General features: G+C 38.5%; 1 protein-coding gene across 4 annotated transcripts in view; it reads right to left on the reverse strand.

The window, feature by feature from the left end:
• Nucleotides 1–9,311, reverse strand: part of LOC122713500 — a 66,197-nt gene extending 56,886 nt beyond the window's left edge. For 2 of the 4 annotated variants that reach the window (XM_043934036.1, XM_043934033.1), the window contains exons 1-3: nt 9,145–9,311; nt 6,321–7,266; nt 3,654–3,896 (exon numbers count right to left, since the gene is read on the reverse strand). In XM_043934036.1, coding sequence (XP_043789971.1) covers nt 3,654–3,896; nt 6,321–6,555 — 478 coding nt within the window. In that variant the 5' untranslated portion in view covers nt 6,556–7,266; nt 9,145–9,311. The remainder of the gene's footprint in view (nt 1–3,653; nt 3,897–6,320; nt 7,267–9,144) is intronic. The other 2 variants (XM_043934034.1, XM_043934035.1) reach the window with 2 other exon arrangements.
• Between the last annotated feature and the right edge of the window lie 9,232 nt (nt 9,312–18,543).

Here is an 18,543-nt window from a genome sequence, read left to right on the forward strand (position 1 = left end):
CTTGCGTCCAACTTTAATATATTTATACGGAGATGAAAATCGTAAATAGAAATCGTAAATTGTTCGTAATATTGGAAAGGATTTATCGAAGAATTTTTCTCTTTTTTTTTTTTTTTTTTTTTTTTTTTTGATAGACTCATGGAAATCGTGCCTCGAAATTATCGATCATCGAAGAATTTCCTTAGTAGCCACGTTCCACGATCCACGGAGAAACAAATATGGAGATGGATAATTTCCAAGTCAAATTTGGGGCTCTTTAAAATCACGAGGAGTCCGATCTCGCGTTCATTAGCCCCTGACTGGGACAGATAACGGGTATAATTTATGATCCCTTATTACGAAACTCCGCCAACAACCCCTCCGAATCTTTCTTCCGGAACGGTTGATAAATATGTTTGGCTTTGGATGGAAAATTATTTGGCCTCGCCGCTTCTCTCGATTGGTGCTTTATTCCACAGGTTAATTCATCCCTGGCCAATCAACTAGACCTATCCCCTCGATATATCCGTTGCGATCTTCCTCCCGATCCTCCACGAATATTTTTCGCGTCGAGAAGAAAATTTTGATGAATTTTAAAACACAGAGATAGGACACACGTATAAATCGTCATGATAACCACACTCTTATCATCTTTCGCCTCTCTAAGGAGGAAAAGAGGTTCACGGCGCGAGTACAATGCACTATAATAATATATATATAAAAGATCTGCCTTGTCTTTTGGTTAATTTTTATGCTTCTCTATCCGAGAGGAAGGAGCGAGGTGAATTTAGAGGAAAAGGGAGCGAAACAATGACGTTGATAGAGGAACAGAGGGAAGAAAATCTCTGGTAATCCCCGAGGGTATAATCGGGTGCCGTGGCTTCCGCGTTTTTCCTCCCTTAATTAACGGCTCGTCGCAAACGCGCAAGATTACTTTTAATTAGCTTCGGCCAAGTAGGAAAAGTAGGGGTGCACGAACACGAGCTATCGAGCACGCAAGAATCGTCAACCTTTGTTATCGTTATCCGATCCACGTTTGTCGATTCGGTTAAATATATTCGTCTCTTTTGGTTTGGATCCATGGAAATGGGTTTCTTTTTCCTCGTTTAATTTTATAGAATTTATACTATTATATTTATAGAAGAATAGAAATATTTATATGATGTTCGTATTTCGGGATCCGGGATTAATTTTCCTCTTCGTTTTTGTTTTTCGGTTAGCGAATAGTTTGTTCGTAAATATTTAACCACGTTTCAAATCATCGAAATTTGAAAATAAATTTGGAACGTATTAATTATGAAATATTTAATAAATTAATTCGTAATGATTTCGTAATAGAATACCGAACTAGTAAATTCGAATAATTAACATGCAATATATATATTTTAAATTATATACTTAACGATGCAGAAACGTATAAATAAAATAAAGTTAAAAATTCGATTAGTCTATCGTCAACTAAAAAAAAAAATTATTTTATATGCATAAACAAACTTTTATTTCTTCTGCGCCTTTTTAAATTTCCATTCGTTGTCTCTCTTACTCTACGCACAAACGTGTTCGATAACGATCGATTTCAGGGTTTCTTTCGCGCGAAGCTTTTGAAATATTTCTTATCAATAATGCGTCCTGCTATACATACGCTCAACTTGAAGAAAGAAATCGTGAGGGAATCAAATATAAAGTTCAAAGCGAAACGACCAACTTCCTTTATCGTAAATTCTAATATCGCGCTTCTAATGGGATTTCGATGGGAAAAATTGAATGTTATTTCTTATTATTTATCGAAGATAGTTAAGTATCGATTCGAAGGGACCGTTTCGTATGATAATACGGATATAACGGATATACAGAATCGTGAAATGTAGTCGAATAAAATGTTACGCGCGTGTTCGATTCATTTCAGCGAAAACAACGCGTGCATTTGATGCATCTATCACGCTCGTGAATGCAACAAAATTGTCGACAAAAGGTATCGTCCGAATGCGCGTATTTCGTGTAACCAACCGCACTGGGCCAATCCCGGAAAACCGTGATTGAATCGGCAGAAATCTCATGGACTTGACTCTCTTTTCCATTTTTTATTTTTTTTTTTTTTCACTTTTTAATAAACCGAAAAAATATGAATGTATCGCAATCAAGAAAGAAGAGATAAAATTCAAAAAAAAAAAAAAAAAGAAGAAGAAAAAAGTTTCGTAAAAAGGACGAGAAAGGAAGAGAAAGAAGCGAATTGATGACCTGGCTTTGATTAAGTTTGGAATTATCTAGAAATTCTGGAAATATTCGATATCGAAGCAAGGTAAATTGTTATAGAATTGTTAAATTTTATTTAACTGAAATTTTATTTGTAGTTTTATCATCGAATGTTGCCAGCAGCATCACTATTTCATAGTTCGTATTTGTTTATCTTCGATACACACATATCAAATATTTTGTAAACAGACACGCGTAATTACGTATAATTAAATATATTCGTTCAGCTAAATCCGTACATTTTATTTATTGTTTTCATTGTCCAGTCAACAGAGATATATCAAAACGCGTTTATAAATGAAAAATTCTCTCTGTAATGCCGTAAAGACTCGTTTCGAAAATACAAGTTTTGAAAATGAATATAACGTTATATATCGTTTTCGTTCAAAAATGAATCTGCAAGCTTTTGCCTTTCGCGATTTTTTCTTTCTTTTTCTTTCTATTTATATTATTATCCAGAACTAGATGGATGATGGAAACCGTTTTCGTTCACCGAGATTAATTGCCAAGAACGGATTAAACACGGATTTAAGAAGACAGGACAGTGTACAAAAGTCAAAATCTGAACGTGGAGAAAGTTAAACACGGACACGAAATTGGGCTACACCGAAAGTAGATGAAACGCGGCTAAAAGTATCCTGTTCTCTAATTGTCTTTTAGGTAAAGGTTTTTCGCTCCGTAGAACACTCCGCCCCTTTTATTTTCCTGGCAAAGAGTCAAGAATAAAACGGCTTTGGATCACGCCTGTTTACAGCTACGAATTTCCCTCCCTTCTTTTTATCTTTTCGCGATCTAAATATTCACACAGGTCCACGGTATTATCGTGGTCGCGAATCCTTCTTCGGCATTACCTAACAGCCATAATACGAGGATCGTAAAGAGAGAGATATATATTCTTCGCGATCGTAAATTTTATATCGATCCCCATTTGATCTGACATTTTAATACTTGATTAACCATAGGATGCTAGCGAAATTTGTTAACTCCCCTCTTATTTATTTACATAATCTCTTAAATCCTCCCCATTCGTTTAAAGAAACAGTTTTTTGTTTTTTTTTTTTTGGCATATTTAATTTTAAGCAACAACAATTTTCTCTCTAGATTTTTCATTTAAGATTTTTTATTATTGTAAAATAGTTCCTTAATCGTTACCTACGACGATCCTGCAATTTAGAAATCTATTTTAATTTTCCTGGTGCACGCGATTTACTCGCGGGAGCGCAGATTCCATCGTATTTATTTTTAACATCGAGCTTCTCCCGTGTATTTTCCGAGCGATCGTAGTAGCAAACTGCATTAACAGAGTTGATCGATAGAACGAGTCGTCGTTGAAGCTGAAGTAGATGCTGCTCCCCAACCGAGCGGGAACTCGATCACGAACTGTCACCGATCTTCGAAACAATTAATCTCAGTCCGCTTACCTTCGGCTTGATGGGGCGTATAGATGTTGAGATAGAGACAGTCCTCGCTCTGGTTCTTCAGGTACGGCAGCAGCCTCTCGAGATACTCGTATCTGACCGGCTTCATCTCGTCCTGCAATTTTGGCACCACTTGGGGGCAGACGGGTGCAAATTCCTGCGATTCTCTTGTGCCGCGCCACGGCTCCGGCGATCTCGGTGGCGAAAATCTCAAGAAATTGACCGGAGGTTCCGCGTACGGTACTCCTGAAAACACGAGCAGCCCGTTTCGTTTGAGGGTGTATCGAATTTTTTCGAAGGGGGTTATCGACAACTTTTTTCCCCCCTTCCTGGGAAAACTTTTTTAAAAAGTTGGACTTGGAAGTTGGAGAAAAAGTTTAAGTAAAAAATTTAGGTAAAAAAGTTCAGAGACTAAAATGAAAATATTCAAATTTCGAAGAAGATTTTAAAAATTAGGAATTTTCTTAAAGAAGAATCGCTAGTCTGATTTAATTTAGTTATTATAGAAAATAAATAATTGTAGTTAAATCGTTATTTTCTCTTAATTTAGTTGAACAATTTCTGGATAATTTCGTTCGTTTGAAAAATTGCCTCGATAAGAGGCTAACTCCAAAATTTCATCGCGAGTAAGTCGATTAAATAGATTATATTTGTTCGTTCGACGCGTTAACGCACAGTCTTGTTTGGCAGAGTCCAAGGATCACGGTTCATCCACTTTATCCCGATTCCGTGTAAATTGGATTCTCAGATCGCTTCCTCCTCTCGTGAAATATTAGTATCGCCCCGTTGAGCAAATATAGATTGAAAAATTTGATTGCAAACATCTCGGGATTCGAAACGTGCAATTACAGCGACCGGAGATCATCCGTTTTTAACCTGAAAACCGCGGCAGGATCGGTTTCGAACCAACCAACTGTAAGCGGTTGAAATTCGTATTTTTGTACGCGGTGAACCCTTTTCGATTCTCAGAGGAGTAAAGGCATATTTCTTCATTAACTTCGATCCATCCCTTTAATTAATGTAATCGCGCTTTAATCACGCTTCCATCAGCAGCAAATTAAGATTATTCTTGTAATTCCAAAATAATTTGATACGATGCAATTTTGTTTCCGTAACGTGCACGTTAGAAAGACGAGCACAATGAGGATATTAAAATTTAATGCGTTGCCATGCTAGTCATTATGCTATATATAAAGTATATAGCTCGACGTTTTAAAAAGATCTCAGAAAAAAAAAAATAGAAGAAGAAAAGGCATCTCGTCATCCGCAATATTTAAAGACACACGCGCTTCTTGTCGAACTTCTCGCGCGACTCTGTTCGAGTCGAACATTTGGGAAAAAAAAAAGAAGAAGAAGAAAAGACATCTCGTCATCCGCAATATTTAAAGACACACGCGCTTCTTCGTCGAACTTCTCGCGCGACTCTCTAGAGAATCGAGCATTTGTGAAAAAAAAAAAAAAAACAAAAGAAAAGAAAAAAAGAACAGTAGCCCAACTTTAGAATCGGTTCGTATCCGAATTTAAAAGCTCGACAAACCTTAACCTATCCTTAATTTATCCTAGCCTTTCCTTCGCCGCCATTCCTCGCTTAAACAGAAGCGTATCCACACGCGCGGAAACGCTCGAGAAACGGAGCGGTGGATGGCAAGGAATGCGAGAGGATCTCGAGGAACTCGAGAAACTAGCAACTCCGCTTGATTCCGCTTCGCCAGCGAATGCGCACAGGAACACGCGACCGAGAGAAACGGAGGGGAGGGGAGGGGAGGCGTCTGTTCCCGAAATAACCTGCACGCTTCTCCTTTTGGAACCTTTGACGTATCGGGATCCTCGAAGCGCGGATATATCGTGGCTAATATCGCCAAGAGAGAGAGAGAGAGAGAGAGAGAGAGAGAGAGAGAGAGAGAGAGAGAGAGAGAAGCGGAGAAGAAGAAGAAGAGGCTGATGCAGCTGCGAGGAAAGTTTCACCCTCTCCTGGGCAAAGTTCGCCGTATCGGCATCCGGAAACTGAAATCGCGCCGGTCCCAGTGTTATCGTTACCAGTCTGGTGGCGGGTTTCGATCCGTCACACGATTGGTCCTGGAAACTTTGAAGCTTTCTACATTCTACGTTAAGCGATGATTGCGAGGGAAGTTCCAATAGCCCTGATTGACTCGAGAATTCTTCTGCTCTCTCATTTTTCTTTCTCTCTGCTTCCAAAAATTTTTCGAACGTGCGAAGGATATCGATTAGAGACTTGTTAGATTCTTTTTTCTCTTCTCTTTTTCTTTTTTTCAAAATTAAGCTCCAAATTGAGAAAGTTAATTGAAAGTAATTTGGGATTAAAGATATTTATATGCGTAATTATAATTTTTTCGTTCATATTCGTCTTTTCTATAAATCAGATTTATGAATGAATCGAATCCACGTTGATTACGATGAACGATACAACGAGAATTATTGTATTATTTTGAATTACGCGATAATGGATGTTGCATAGCTATTGTATATAACAATTTTTCCTATTTGGATGATGATTTCCTAATGGAGATGCTTCTATTTCGAAATATACAAATCGTTGACCGTAAATCGTGAACACACTTCAATCTGTGTCTTTGTACGAAATTAATTTATCGTTGTATCGTTCCATCGAACGGATGCGGGAAAATTATTATTTTCGACCGCGAATCTCACCCAGGAAAACATCGACGGGCTGTAGATCGTGATTGGTCCTCGGCTGCACGACGATTCCTCGTAAACGACCCTGTTTCACTCGCACCTCTCTGGTGAACCGTTCGGGGGGATCGAGAAACTTGGACCGATAACCGTACAGCGATCTTGTTTCGTAAATATTGCGATGCTCCGTGAGTATCTGGGTGCAGGCCAGCAACACGAGTCCCACCAGCTCGAGCCGCAGCATCCTCGACATTTGTTCGATCGTTGGACAACCGGAAAGGGGAGCAATGAATTTTCACTGGCCCATCTTCTTCAGGCTCCGGACCGCCTTTGGACCGAGTCACGCACGGCTCGTCGAAACCGATTCCCGGGGTAAAAATAATTTTTCAACGCTCGTGCTTCTTCCGCTCGGCTCACCGGATGCGATGAGGGCAAGTTCCTTCGAGAACTCAGACTTCGATGCACGCTCTTTGCCTCTTCGATCCTTCCTCTTCGATCCTTTTGTTCCTCGATATTAATTGGATAGAAAGATGGATTTACAAGCGCGCCAAAATCCGTGACAAGTACGTTTTGGCACCGCGTATGTATGCTTTGCACACATTTCGATCGTTGAAACTCACGTTCATCGATCAATCACGTTGTACTTTATTCTTATTTACATTAATATTCGCCCGATGTGTTTTATAAGCAATCGACGATTAAACGAATATTTTCCCCCGAGTTAAGGATTTCTTTTATTGAACTTCGACACTTGGCGCGAAATTTCACGAAAATTTGTAGCGCGAGAGTGTATGTGGAATAATATCACCGAAATAAAACCACCAGTTCGAGATGACTTTCCCTTTGAGTCGCGGTCCCCTTTAAGTATATTTGACAGGAATGGAAACACAGCGGCAGTTTGGTCGGCTACATCTCACTGCTTGACGCCGATTACAGAGCAAGAAAAGGCTCGCTCCATGCTGCGCTGTCCTCCAACGAGATATTCTTAGGTCGAACGAGGGTGAACGCACGTACAAGGCGAGAGGGAAGGAGACAGCCGAAAAGCGCTCTATTTTCGCCCCAAATAGGACGATTCCGGTGTTGGTAAACTTCGCGCGCGTTCACACCGGAACTCGCGATTCCCTCCACTTTCTTCCAACCAACGATTCTCTTCCTATGGATAAGAAGATCCAAGGCGACGCGCGCGATCTCGATATTTTTCGCGCGGCAGAGATGCTGCAGCGCTCTAATTTGTGCGCCATTTTGTCGAAACGATGACGAAACGAGGTTTACACGAGTTTGGGTTCGATTAATAACGGTTTGCCTTTAGTTGAATCAAAAGAATTCATTTCACGCCTAACATTCTCTCCGCGGAGATATTAAACGGATAACGCGCGATTTTGCGAAAAACATTTGCTCGAATGAATCGATGAATGAATTTCTTTGCTAATTTGAAAATATATTTATCGATTATGACGATGGAGCGACGCGAGATGAGATAATAGAGTTTCGACAAAGCACAGTTCTCATTTTTTCTATACGGAAAAATGATTTAACACGATGAAAAGAAATTTGATAAAACGATATCGAAATCGTTACTAATTGACTGGCCTCCCCTATATATATATAAATGTATCAGTTTCGAGGAAAAACAGTACTCGGTATCAGCTACCAATTAATGAAACAAATTAATCACAGGAAGGTGAGAAAGAGCATTAACGGAGGGGAGGGGGGGGAGTTCGGATGTTGGAAAGGTTTCAATTTATCCCATTCATCGGGCTTACAAAGCCGGCGTCGAAACAGCGCGAATGATTTCCACGGCGCGAAAAATCATTTGGCGAAAATTTACGAGGGAGGAAAAAAAAAAAAAACGCGGCACGTGCACGCGGCAAACCGGATTACGCGGCGTGAAATAAAACCGAGGGCAGCTTTAACGCTCGCTTAAAAGCGGTCGGTAGCGTTAAGTTATGAATACCCGTAATTTGCATCGCGGCTGATTGTCGACTGAATAACGCGCAACCCCCTTCCCCCCATTTTTTTCAAACCCTTTTTCCTTTGCCGCTTTTCTTTTTTCTCTCTTCTTTTTTATTTTTTTTCTTTTAATCATTATTATTTGATCCAACGATTTCGATGCTACGTGACACGTTTTCCCAAAGACGCATCGTAAAACGGAATTGTACACCAATAAAGTCGAAGTGAACGCGAAGACAATTCGTTTAACTTTTAAAATCGACCGATTCGATATTACAGTCGAAATTAAGTCGAAGAGATACAGCTCGACGATGATGTTTACGACAATGGTTCAAATTAGCTCGATTATTCGGGATCGAATTTGCGAATAAGTGAAAATTTCGCGTTTGATAAGATCGTATAATATCGGTTTGGCGACATTTTCGTGTATTATAATTGGTAAACGGGTACGAGATATACCTTTCGATTTCGAAGGTTTCGGAGGTTAAAAGTGGTTTACGACGAGGATATACCATGAATTTCGTGTTTAACGTTTGCAGAGTGATTAGAGGTACTTAGGGGAAAAGCAAACGTTGCTTTCGTCGAGGATGTTGAACTTTTGGCTGCCCTTGCGTGCCTCGAGCAACGAGGATATTCTTGGACCACGCTTGTACTCGGCCACGGCTTTTCGGCGTATCTTCACCAATAAAACGCAGATAGAAATTACGCCCATCTACACGAATTAAAAGCGCGTAATAATCTTTCGCGCAAACTGAAGTTTTTTTAAGGATAGAAATTTTTAACGAAGAGAAACTTTAATGGTACAACGCGTTCACCCAACTTTGGACCATAAGAACACGAAGTGTGTACGAATTTATATATAATCACGTTCGTCACTTTTATTTTTTTTTACCTAGGTTTTTCAAAGAACAACAACGCGTAACAAACACTCGAGAATAATAACGACAAACACTTGAGAAAAAGTAAAGAAAATATTTGGATTACGTTGCGTATCGTATCGTCCTACCCGGAAACATCAAGCATCAAGACGCAGTAAAAAAATCTCGCGTAAAATCACGCGTGAAGCTAGCTCGCTTCATCTCGATGGAACTCGAGAGTGGACTGAGTCCGTAAGTGCTAAAATTAAATCGAGAACGCGTTGAGAAGGAAGCGCCGCCGGGCGGCTGCCTTACAAGCTCAAACTTTTATTTTCGACCGAATCGTTTCGCGATCGTTTGCAAAACTTTCCTCCTCGAAATTCTATTCGGAAGAAAAGTTTCTCGTTCGAAAGAGAGTTCGTTCACCAACGAAAGCTTCCCATGCTTTCCATACATCGTCTTTATCCGCGCTTTATCTCGAAGATGGGCCAACGTTTGATCAGCGAGTAATTTTATTTAACTCGACAGAGGCAACGAACGAGGAATTTCTATCTTTTGAATCGAAAATAGCAAACGCGAAATTAAATCGTTCGTTTCGCGTTGGAATCCAAATTGAACGAAGGAATCATGTTTGTTACTCACCGTTCAAGATTATACGTACATATATATCGCCACTTTCAAACACTTGGACGTCGATAACTCGATAAATATTGTTCGAAGCGTGACGATCCCGCGCGCAAGCAGATTAGAAAACTCCACCGTTGAATTACTTTCTACGTACACTACGAGCCGAGTCACTGTTCCTCGCATGTAACGGCGTGTTAAAGCAACGATAAGAAGGCTTTGAGAGGGGTTCTCGAGGCATGAGGCGGTCCCCGATGAGTGGCTCCTCTTCAGGAACACCTCATTCACGTTAATGAACTTACTTGGTGTGCCGGGGGTGAGCAAGACCGACGAAAGTTCGTGACTCCTCCACGAGGACAAAAGTTCGAAGGATGAATTTCACGAAATGCTTTGCATAATTGCTTCCGTGCTTCAAATTTGTCTTTCTTTTTCTCTTCCCTTCTTCTCTCTCTCTCTCTCTCTCTCTCTCTCTCTCTTTTCTTTTTTAATTTACATCATAGGCGACATTCAATCGTTAATTTTTTTTCGCTAATAACAGCTTCGAGGCTAGAAGGTATCCCTCAAGGTATTGCACGTTGTATCCACGATTAAATCGAAGCAATCTCTGCGACTTTCAATATACTTTTCAACTGATTCGTCGACGCGAGAAGATAGGAGAATAGAACGCATTGTTCTCCGAGTTATCGATAGGAAGAAAACGAAGGGAAGGTAAATAAATGTGTAGTGTATAAACAATCCGACAGAAATGCATTTTAATCCCGGAGGAATCGAGCCATCTCGGAATATGACTGGTTCATTGTTCCAACTTATTCATCGCTTTAGTAGATAGGGAAAACCTTTTCTTCTCCTTCCGTTTTACTCTATCCCAGAAAAATTAGCTTCTCGACGCGTATCCCTTCATATTTTCGCAAAATATTACATCAAATCTTTAAACCAATAATAATAAGTAATAAAAATTCATTTCTGGTTATTTCTCTTTCAAAGGAACAGTTAAGATTAAGTAAGGTAGCGTTTAATTCAAAAAGTATCCATCGTCCACTGGTATGCAAGCTCATTTGGCAGCGCGAATAAATATTTCGCACCCTCTTTCAAAGTGAAATTACCATCGCCGGACCCTCGTCGTCAATGCTCCTCCTCTTTGCCCTCCAGCGATGTTTGAGCTTGTTTACCGCCGGCTAAGGGTGAAGCGGTAAAGTACAGGGGAGGATGGAGTTAAATGAGTCTCGTTTGCACCGTCGAAGCTTGCAAGTTCCCTCGTGTCCCGAAGACATGAAACGCGAGTGAAACGTGGTCGCCAAGTTGTCACCTAACTCTTTGAAAAGATATCTTCGTGGAAACGAAAACGTGGAAGATGTGAAACAGGTTGTGAAACAGCATCCCTCATTTCTTTCAACGGCCAATTACTTCTACTATAACTTCATTCCCTGAATTTTTCGAATCGAGGTACGAGATTCAACAGAGGGATTTTAATATCCGCCTTTCCGTTAACGAGGCGGAAAAAGGTGTCCCCGTTTTTTTTTCTCGATGACCAACGTCACCGTAGAGAAACGCGACGCTGATCTAAATTTTGTTTTTAAGCCAAGGTTTTTGTCACAGTCTCGATATAATCTAACCGTGAGACTCTTGCATCCAAGATTACAAGAAATGGATCGACGATTAATCCAGTTTGCTCGCAAAAACGAACGATTTCAACTTTCGTACTCGAAAATGTTAATCTCGAGTTATGAAGGAGAGCGGGGATGGACGAACGATAGGTATCATCCGTAATACCGATCTTGACTCCGGATTCACCACCTTCATCTTCTCTTCCTGTATCCTGAAACTCCAGCAGAAGCTGGAGGGGAGGGAGGAAAAAAAGTTGAGAAGGGAGGGGATCTGAGTTAGAAGTCAGGTTGGTTTGACTCCGAAGTTCGTCGAACGACACGAAATCCGTTCCTCCATCATCCCTCCGACCGCTATCGTATCGATTCTCTTTTTTTTTCTCCGGTTGATATCCAGGGACGAATTAATCACGGGCGAAAAGTCCAACGGAGGGAATCGGTGGTTGGTCTCTCGATATATCGTAGATACGATCCGACAACCGTTGCGAGGGGAGAGACAAGAAAGACGTTTTCGTGGGTGGTTGAACTTTCGTGGGGGGATCGAAGGTAGTCGAAGGAGGTCCGATCTCAGCATCTCTTGGAGGAAATATAGATAAAATAGATATTATAGTGACGTTATAGGTACACGATCCGATTATGGAATATTCAAATTCAACGAATTGCTTCATCTTGATACATGGAATATCAGTTTTTACTAATGTGAAGACAGGGAAGCAAATCTTCTAGCGTCCTCCTAGAGCGCTTTGAGCGTGTTATACTTTATCCACTTTGCGAGATTTCATGCATCGATAATCACTATTTCCATGTTTCTTCTCTAAAGCTTCTCTAAAGCTAAAGGCCATCGCTCCTTTTTGAAATCGGAATCGAAAATGTATCTATTTTTGTCTAGAACCTGATAAAGTGTCAGTCTCATCAAGAAAAATTGAAATTTCGTCTTGTTACTTTTCCTTTTTTTTTTTTTTAAAATATCATTATTTCTCGTTTCAACGTCTGTAATTTGGTCTGAAATCCACGTGAAAAAATTTCTCTGTCAATTTAATATAACGTATGCTTGAGCAACAATACGTAGAACGAGTCCCTTTCCTATCTCTCTCGATGTTCTTAATCCTTAAGCGACTTCTGAGTGACGTCAGCGGGATCGGTGTGCGTGACGGTAGAATTTCATTTAAATTTAATTTAAATCCAGCATATCGTATTCGAGATAGATATCTGTAATATCGAAAGTTACAGGGATCATCCGATGTTTAATATCCACGTTTCGCGAGGAAATGGATTACAAATGTTCGCTGCGACGTAGTTGTCCTCGCTTTCACACACGTGAAATTTATCTCGCGAAACTCGTAATATCTTCTCGAAATATTGATCGATGAATTTTTCTTTTCCTCCCAATAAAGTATAGCGGTAGATTTTCACTGATGAACTTAAAAAAACTTGTTCTTGGAACTTTTCCTGCTATACTTTATGCACTTTGGCAGACATTTTGATGTACGCCCAACTTTTATACGAAGATACAGTGCTCTCCATAACTGGCTAGCACGCTCCTCTCCTCCTGCAATTTTGATCTATGAAACGTTTGCTCCAACCATCTACCAAGGATCTATCCAAGCCCATCAATTACCAACGAGGTATTTTTCAAAGCTGAAAGCCTTTGATACGGTTTCGATTCAACCCCCGAATCGGCTAAAAACCCACAACTGATAGGATTTCAAGGTTCACATGCAATTGGAGGCTCACCAGGCAAGCATCGGGTAATCGTGTTTCATTTAGCCAATCGATGGTGAACCAACAGGACGATAGGATTGCAGTAGTTAAATTTTGAGGCTGATTGAAGCTCATCCAACGAAGAATCGATACATTTGTCGAAGCGATTATCCAGTCTTGAATTATCACGCCTTACCTTGTTTTTCAATCAACGATTAAACGGTATGGAAAATAATCAAATATTGTCGTCGAAATTATATAATATATTTCGCGCAATTATCGAACGATATCACGGTGAAGTATTGCAAAAATTTTCCCTCGGATTATCTTTGTCGACAAAGAAGTGACGTTTCTCCTCGCGACCCACGTTCTCCTCTTCTTTCCGTGGGAAAGAAATAAGTAAGGGTGGGATTTGTCATTTGAGGGATTTCATGGATTAGCCTTAACCCGTCGCAGTTTTCTGCCGCGTTTCAACGTAACAGCTATCGTTTCAGTATGCCGGATATATACATATACACTGTTCAAGGTACACCGGGGCCAGGTTATCCTTATTCTACATTTGTGTCGCCCTGTCGTGAAAAATCCCGAGGGCATTTTACAGGTGTTACATTATTTTCTCTCCGCCGACGAGATGGGTTCTTTCTTTCCGCAACCGACCACTGTTTATTTCTTAAGTTTCGTTTTGCTTTCCTTCTTCTTTTTTACGCTTTTTACACGCTTTCATATTTATTAATGATTAATGATTAAGCTTCGTTAATCTTATTTTTGTTTTGTTCCTTTTGTAGTTTCTCTTTGTTCTCCTTGGAAGGAAGATCGATTAAACATGAACATTCGTCACGAGACAAATATAATAATGATCGAAATTCTGAATATCGTATCGAGTTTCTATCTGACAATGATAAATTGATTCTTGGAAAGATTATAATTATTTGTAGAAATTTATGACAATTTTAATACGATTCGAATGAAAAAGAGAGAGAGGAGAACAGTTCAACAGTTCGACGTTGAAAAGTTTATCGGCATTCGTCAAATATCGCGAATCCAAAAGATGGTTAGGCAATCGATTTGTATCGGGCCAAGCCTTCCACCACGAGTATCATGTATGAACAAGTCCAGATGCGATAACCGGGTAGAAATAGTGAAAGCGGGTATACGTAACAGGTAGTATTGAACGACGAATGAAAGGAAGAAGAAAAGCTTTCATGCACGACGGATTTTTCCGGGATTAGCTGGATCTACTCGTATTATTCGTCGTATAACTATCCAGTAGACTGCTTCCGCGATAATAGCTTCGACGTTAACTGTTTCTTCGTTTTTTTTCCCTCTAAACAAACACAACTCGATGAATAGAAATGATCTCTACATTAAAAATTAACGAGGATGAAATGGAAATAGATTTTGTGATTTAAAGAAATTCATTCGCGAACTTTAACGATTCAAATTTCATTCAAATTTGATTGGCATACGAGAATATATAAGTGGAAATATAATGAAAATATAATAAAGGAAAAATACGGCGAAGAGAGCGAAATTTCATTTGCTATTGAACGATCGTGCGATTGGAGAAAAGTTTCGAATAATATTAATCCATTTTATCTTTTCGTCATAATTATTTTCCCTGCATAAACGAAAAAAGAAACGTCGAATTTAACCTATCCGCAGAATGAAGATAAATTTTCATACCGTAAAAAGATCAATTCGCACATTTTATATTACGTGAATATTTATCGAGAAAAATTTGTTTCTCCAATCATTAAAAAGTTCATATCGAAACCAGTTATAATATTTTCTATTTTTCTTTACATCATAACTCTATTTTCATGTAACTTGAGCATTCAAACCAATAACTTTGCAATAGAACGAAGGAATCTCATAAATCTCGTGTATTTTCAAGAAAATTGTGTTTCAATTGCAATTAATTTCTTTAAGAAAAATTTCAAGTCATATGTGCGGAAGTAAACCGGAAAAATTGCGATGAATTGCAAATCATGAACGCTTTCTCATCGATTTCTCAATTGAATTTAACAAAAACCAACTTTCTTTTTCTCGAATCAAATGATTCGACACATTTATTCGAAGGCATCGATAGTCTCTAATCTTGAACTGCAAAAATCAGATGATTGAAAATTGTACTACAAATACTAAAATTTTTACATTTTAATATCTGGATGGAAGATATATTTCGTAAAAAGCCAACAAAACGTCATATCGTTCGATATTTTCGGTCAAGCCAGGTTGAGCAATAGATTCGACGACGATAAACTGGCTTCGGAAGGAGGACTAGTTTCGTGGACGTGTTTCCTCCTGAGCTGGATTTCGACAAATTTATGAGACAGCGGAGAGATTTGCGGAGGTTTGATTGAACATACGCGACGAAATTAATTTATGCATGTCGCACCTGTTCGTCCACGAAAAAATCGGTGATGAACGAGCATAAGATTGGATGACGAAACAGTTGCCGAGCAAGTACAATAGATTGTCAATTTGATGCGATTCATCTTTTCAATAGCTGATAAATTATTACGAATCTTCTATAATTTCAAACAATTTCAATTTAAAACAGAAAAATTCTTATTAACTTTGATCTTTTTTTCGATTTCTTCCCATTTCTTTTTACATTCTTCATCATTATTCTCAATTGAAATTTTTAAAAGTTAGTTATTTTATTTTTCCAATCAATTTAATCAATCAGATAGCATTGATCGAATTTTCGTCATAATTAGCTAATAAATGTGGCACTGAGCGTGAAACGAAACGTCCACAGAGCGTGGTTGGTTGCAAGTTTCGTTGATCCGGGTTGACTGGTGTGTCGCTATGGATAGCAATCTCGGAAATGGCGTGCATTCCTGTCGACGGCACGCCTTTTATGCGACATTCGTTCGCACGAGGTTCGCAAAAACCGTATTTCCGGCTTTGAGCAGCCTCCATGACACAGTTACTCGCTAATCGATGTAAAAAGATCCCGTCAGATATGTCAGAATTTTAGATTTCGTCAAATAAAGTTAATTTACAATTATGTTACTTAAAATTACTAAATTTATTAAATATATATATTTTCATCAAGTGTTATTCTTCATTGTTCATTCGTGATTGAATCGTCGATTATTCTTTTTCAGGATTATATTGTGATTGTACATACGCGAATTATGATCACCGTTTGGCTTTCATAATGGCTGTGATTTTTGCTGATTGCAAAAATTGTACACGCTGCATTTACCAGGCTGACTGTTGAATATAAAATTTATTACATGAAGAAACGTGAAGAAAAAGGAACAAAATATAAATCCAATCTTTCGTTGAATTATAATCGGATAATTGTCGCACCATTTATTACGAAAAATTGCCGAAAAACGTATGACATTATTCGCGGCGATTTTGAGAAGCTTTACCTCGGAGGAATGCCTAATGAGTGAAATTAATTGAGTAACGCACTGCCTTCGTCACGCAAACTTGGAACGCCCCTATGATTAGGGAGAATGAGTAGGAAGGATCTATGTTAGCCTTAGGATACGAGTTAATAGCATTGGCAAAGTTGACGCACTAGAACGCCACATCGAGGAGCGATGTTAAATGTATTTCGCCCCTTCATGCTCGGAAGAATTAAGTCAGTAATCCACGAAGGCTCGTCCAACAGCTACTCACAGCCTCGTTATCTTGACATTAAGTAAACTGCATCGTAAAACGTGCCGGTACTCTCTTAATAACACGTTAAAATATCAATATATCGATTAAATTACTATTATTGATGTATACTAACTCTTCTATCAACGAATTCTTCTTGAATTTTTATATGACGAACGAAATAATACATTTCTTGTATCAGAAATTTAGAAAAATGTTTGATTATTATTCTCAAGATTATGTCTAAAAATTGTGTCAAAGAATACGCTACGTATACGCTTATTCGACATGCATTCAACAGATCAAAATTCCGAAGACTTTCTATTCTTAAAGAAGAGCTTAGAATGCATTGAAGTTTGTTAACGAGTATACCTACGCAAGCTAAACTATAAAGATGAGGCGGTGTTGTACATCGCGAAACTTTACGAAGAAACCGACTCTGCTTTTAGTCATTCTTCTCTGAAATTCTCGTTAAAAAGTTTTTCTTTCCTTACTAGCTAACCGGCTGATATTACAATTTTTCTCTGCTAGTCCAACCTCTTTTTTTTCCCAAGATGATTCGCGTAACAACGTAACTGCAACGTATACGATCAAATTATCAAATATGGATTAGGAAATTTTGGAAATGAATCTAATCCATAAATACAGAAAGTTAAAGCAGTATAATTCGAGCAAAAAGAAAAAAAAAGAAAAATAAAGATATTTATCGAAGTAATAAAAATTTCAACATTTATCTATTCGATACTTTCTTTTCGAAAAATATTTCAGGTTTTAATTTAATAACAATAGATATGGAATATGAGAATATAATATGAATTTATACTGCCTCATAGCATCAATATGTGTTGCATTTTGGAAGCATATGTACGGATCTATTATTAGATAGAGATGAAAGCAGTAAGTGGTCTGATGTCGATACATGTTGAATGTTACCTTGTTAAAGAGAGATTGTTACATTGCTTTAAACATCTATCTAATGGCATATTTATGACAAAATCGATCTTGCTTTTATTTCGAATTTGATAATTTTTACCCTGAAGCGAGAAGCAGAGAAACATATACAAGTAAACTGAGTTACGAAAAAACAAAAAAAAAAAACAAAAAAAAACAGAAAAATTCTAATAACAAATTTTCATTTATTGTTTTTATTTAGCAAAAGAGAGATTAACCTATACAGATTAACCTATGGTTTCCAAGCTATGTAATGCTGAGTTTACAATACCTATGATTAGCATATAGAGCATATAAAGCATATAACGAAATATCAAATTCTGTCTGAATATGGATTCATAGTTGGACTTATCAAAAGGATAATTTTAACATAAATATTGGTTATAATTTCGATGCAGTATAAAATCAAACACAAGTTTAATCAATTATACTTAATGAACCGTAAGATAAAGGTTATAATTTATAACAACGAAAATCAAAATAAAAACATATAATTATTTTTACCAACCTTTTATCGAAGTTTCTTGCATATTTCTTGAACATTAGAATTATATTCCTTCCATGATACACTGTATTATCACTTTGATCACAGTAACAGACCACAATAACGGAACAGAAACCACTTAGCTAATTGTCCTAATTGTGTAACGCTTTTCGCGCGTAACGTTTCAGATAGATGCAATAGGTTAAGTCAGTCTATAGTCTAGGCATACGTACTAAAATCGAGACACGAACCGAAATACTCAAGTTGATACTGGTATTCCCTTCTATATCGACGCATTCGCTGATTTCCGCCCATATTCCGAGCAGTGTGGGCAGCGTATGCGCGGAGCATGCGCACCTCCATACGAGCAGCGTCGCCTGACGCCAGTCTGTCCGAGATTCAAGTAACGGAAAGATCGGTTCCTCTGGTCCAGCGCGGTCCGCGTTCGCATC

This window comes from Apis laboriosa, unplaced genomic scaffold (assembly GCF_014066325.1).
Source record: "Apis laboriosa isolate Shangri-la unplaced genomic scaffold, ASM1406632v1 scaffold23_cov150, whole genome shotgun sequence".
NCBI lineage: Eukaryota > Metazoa > Arthropoda > Insecta > Hymenoptera > Apidae > Apis > Apis laboriosa.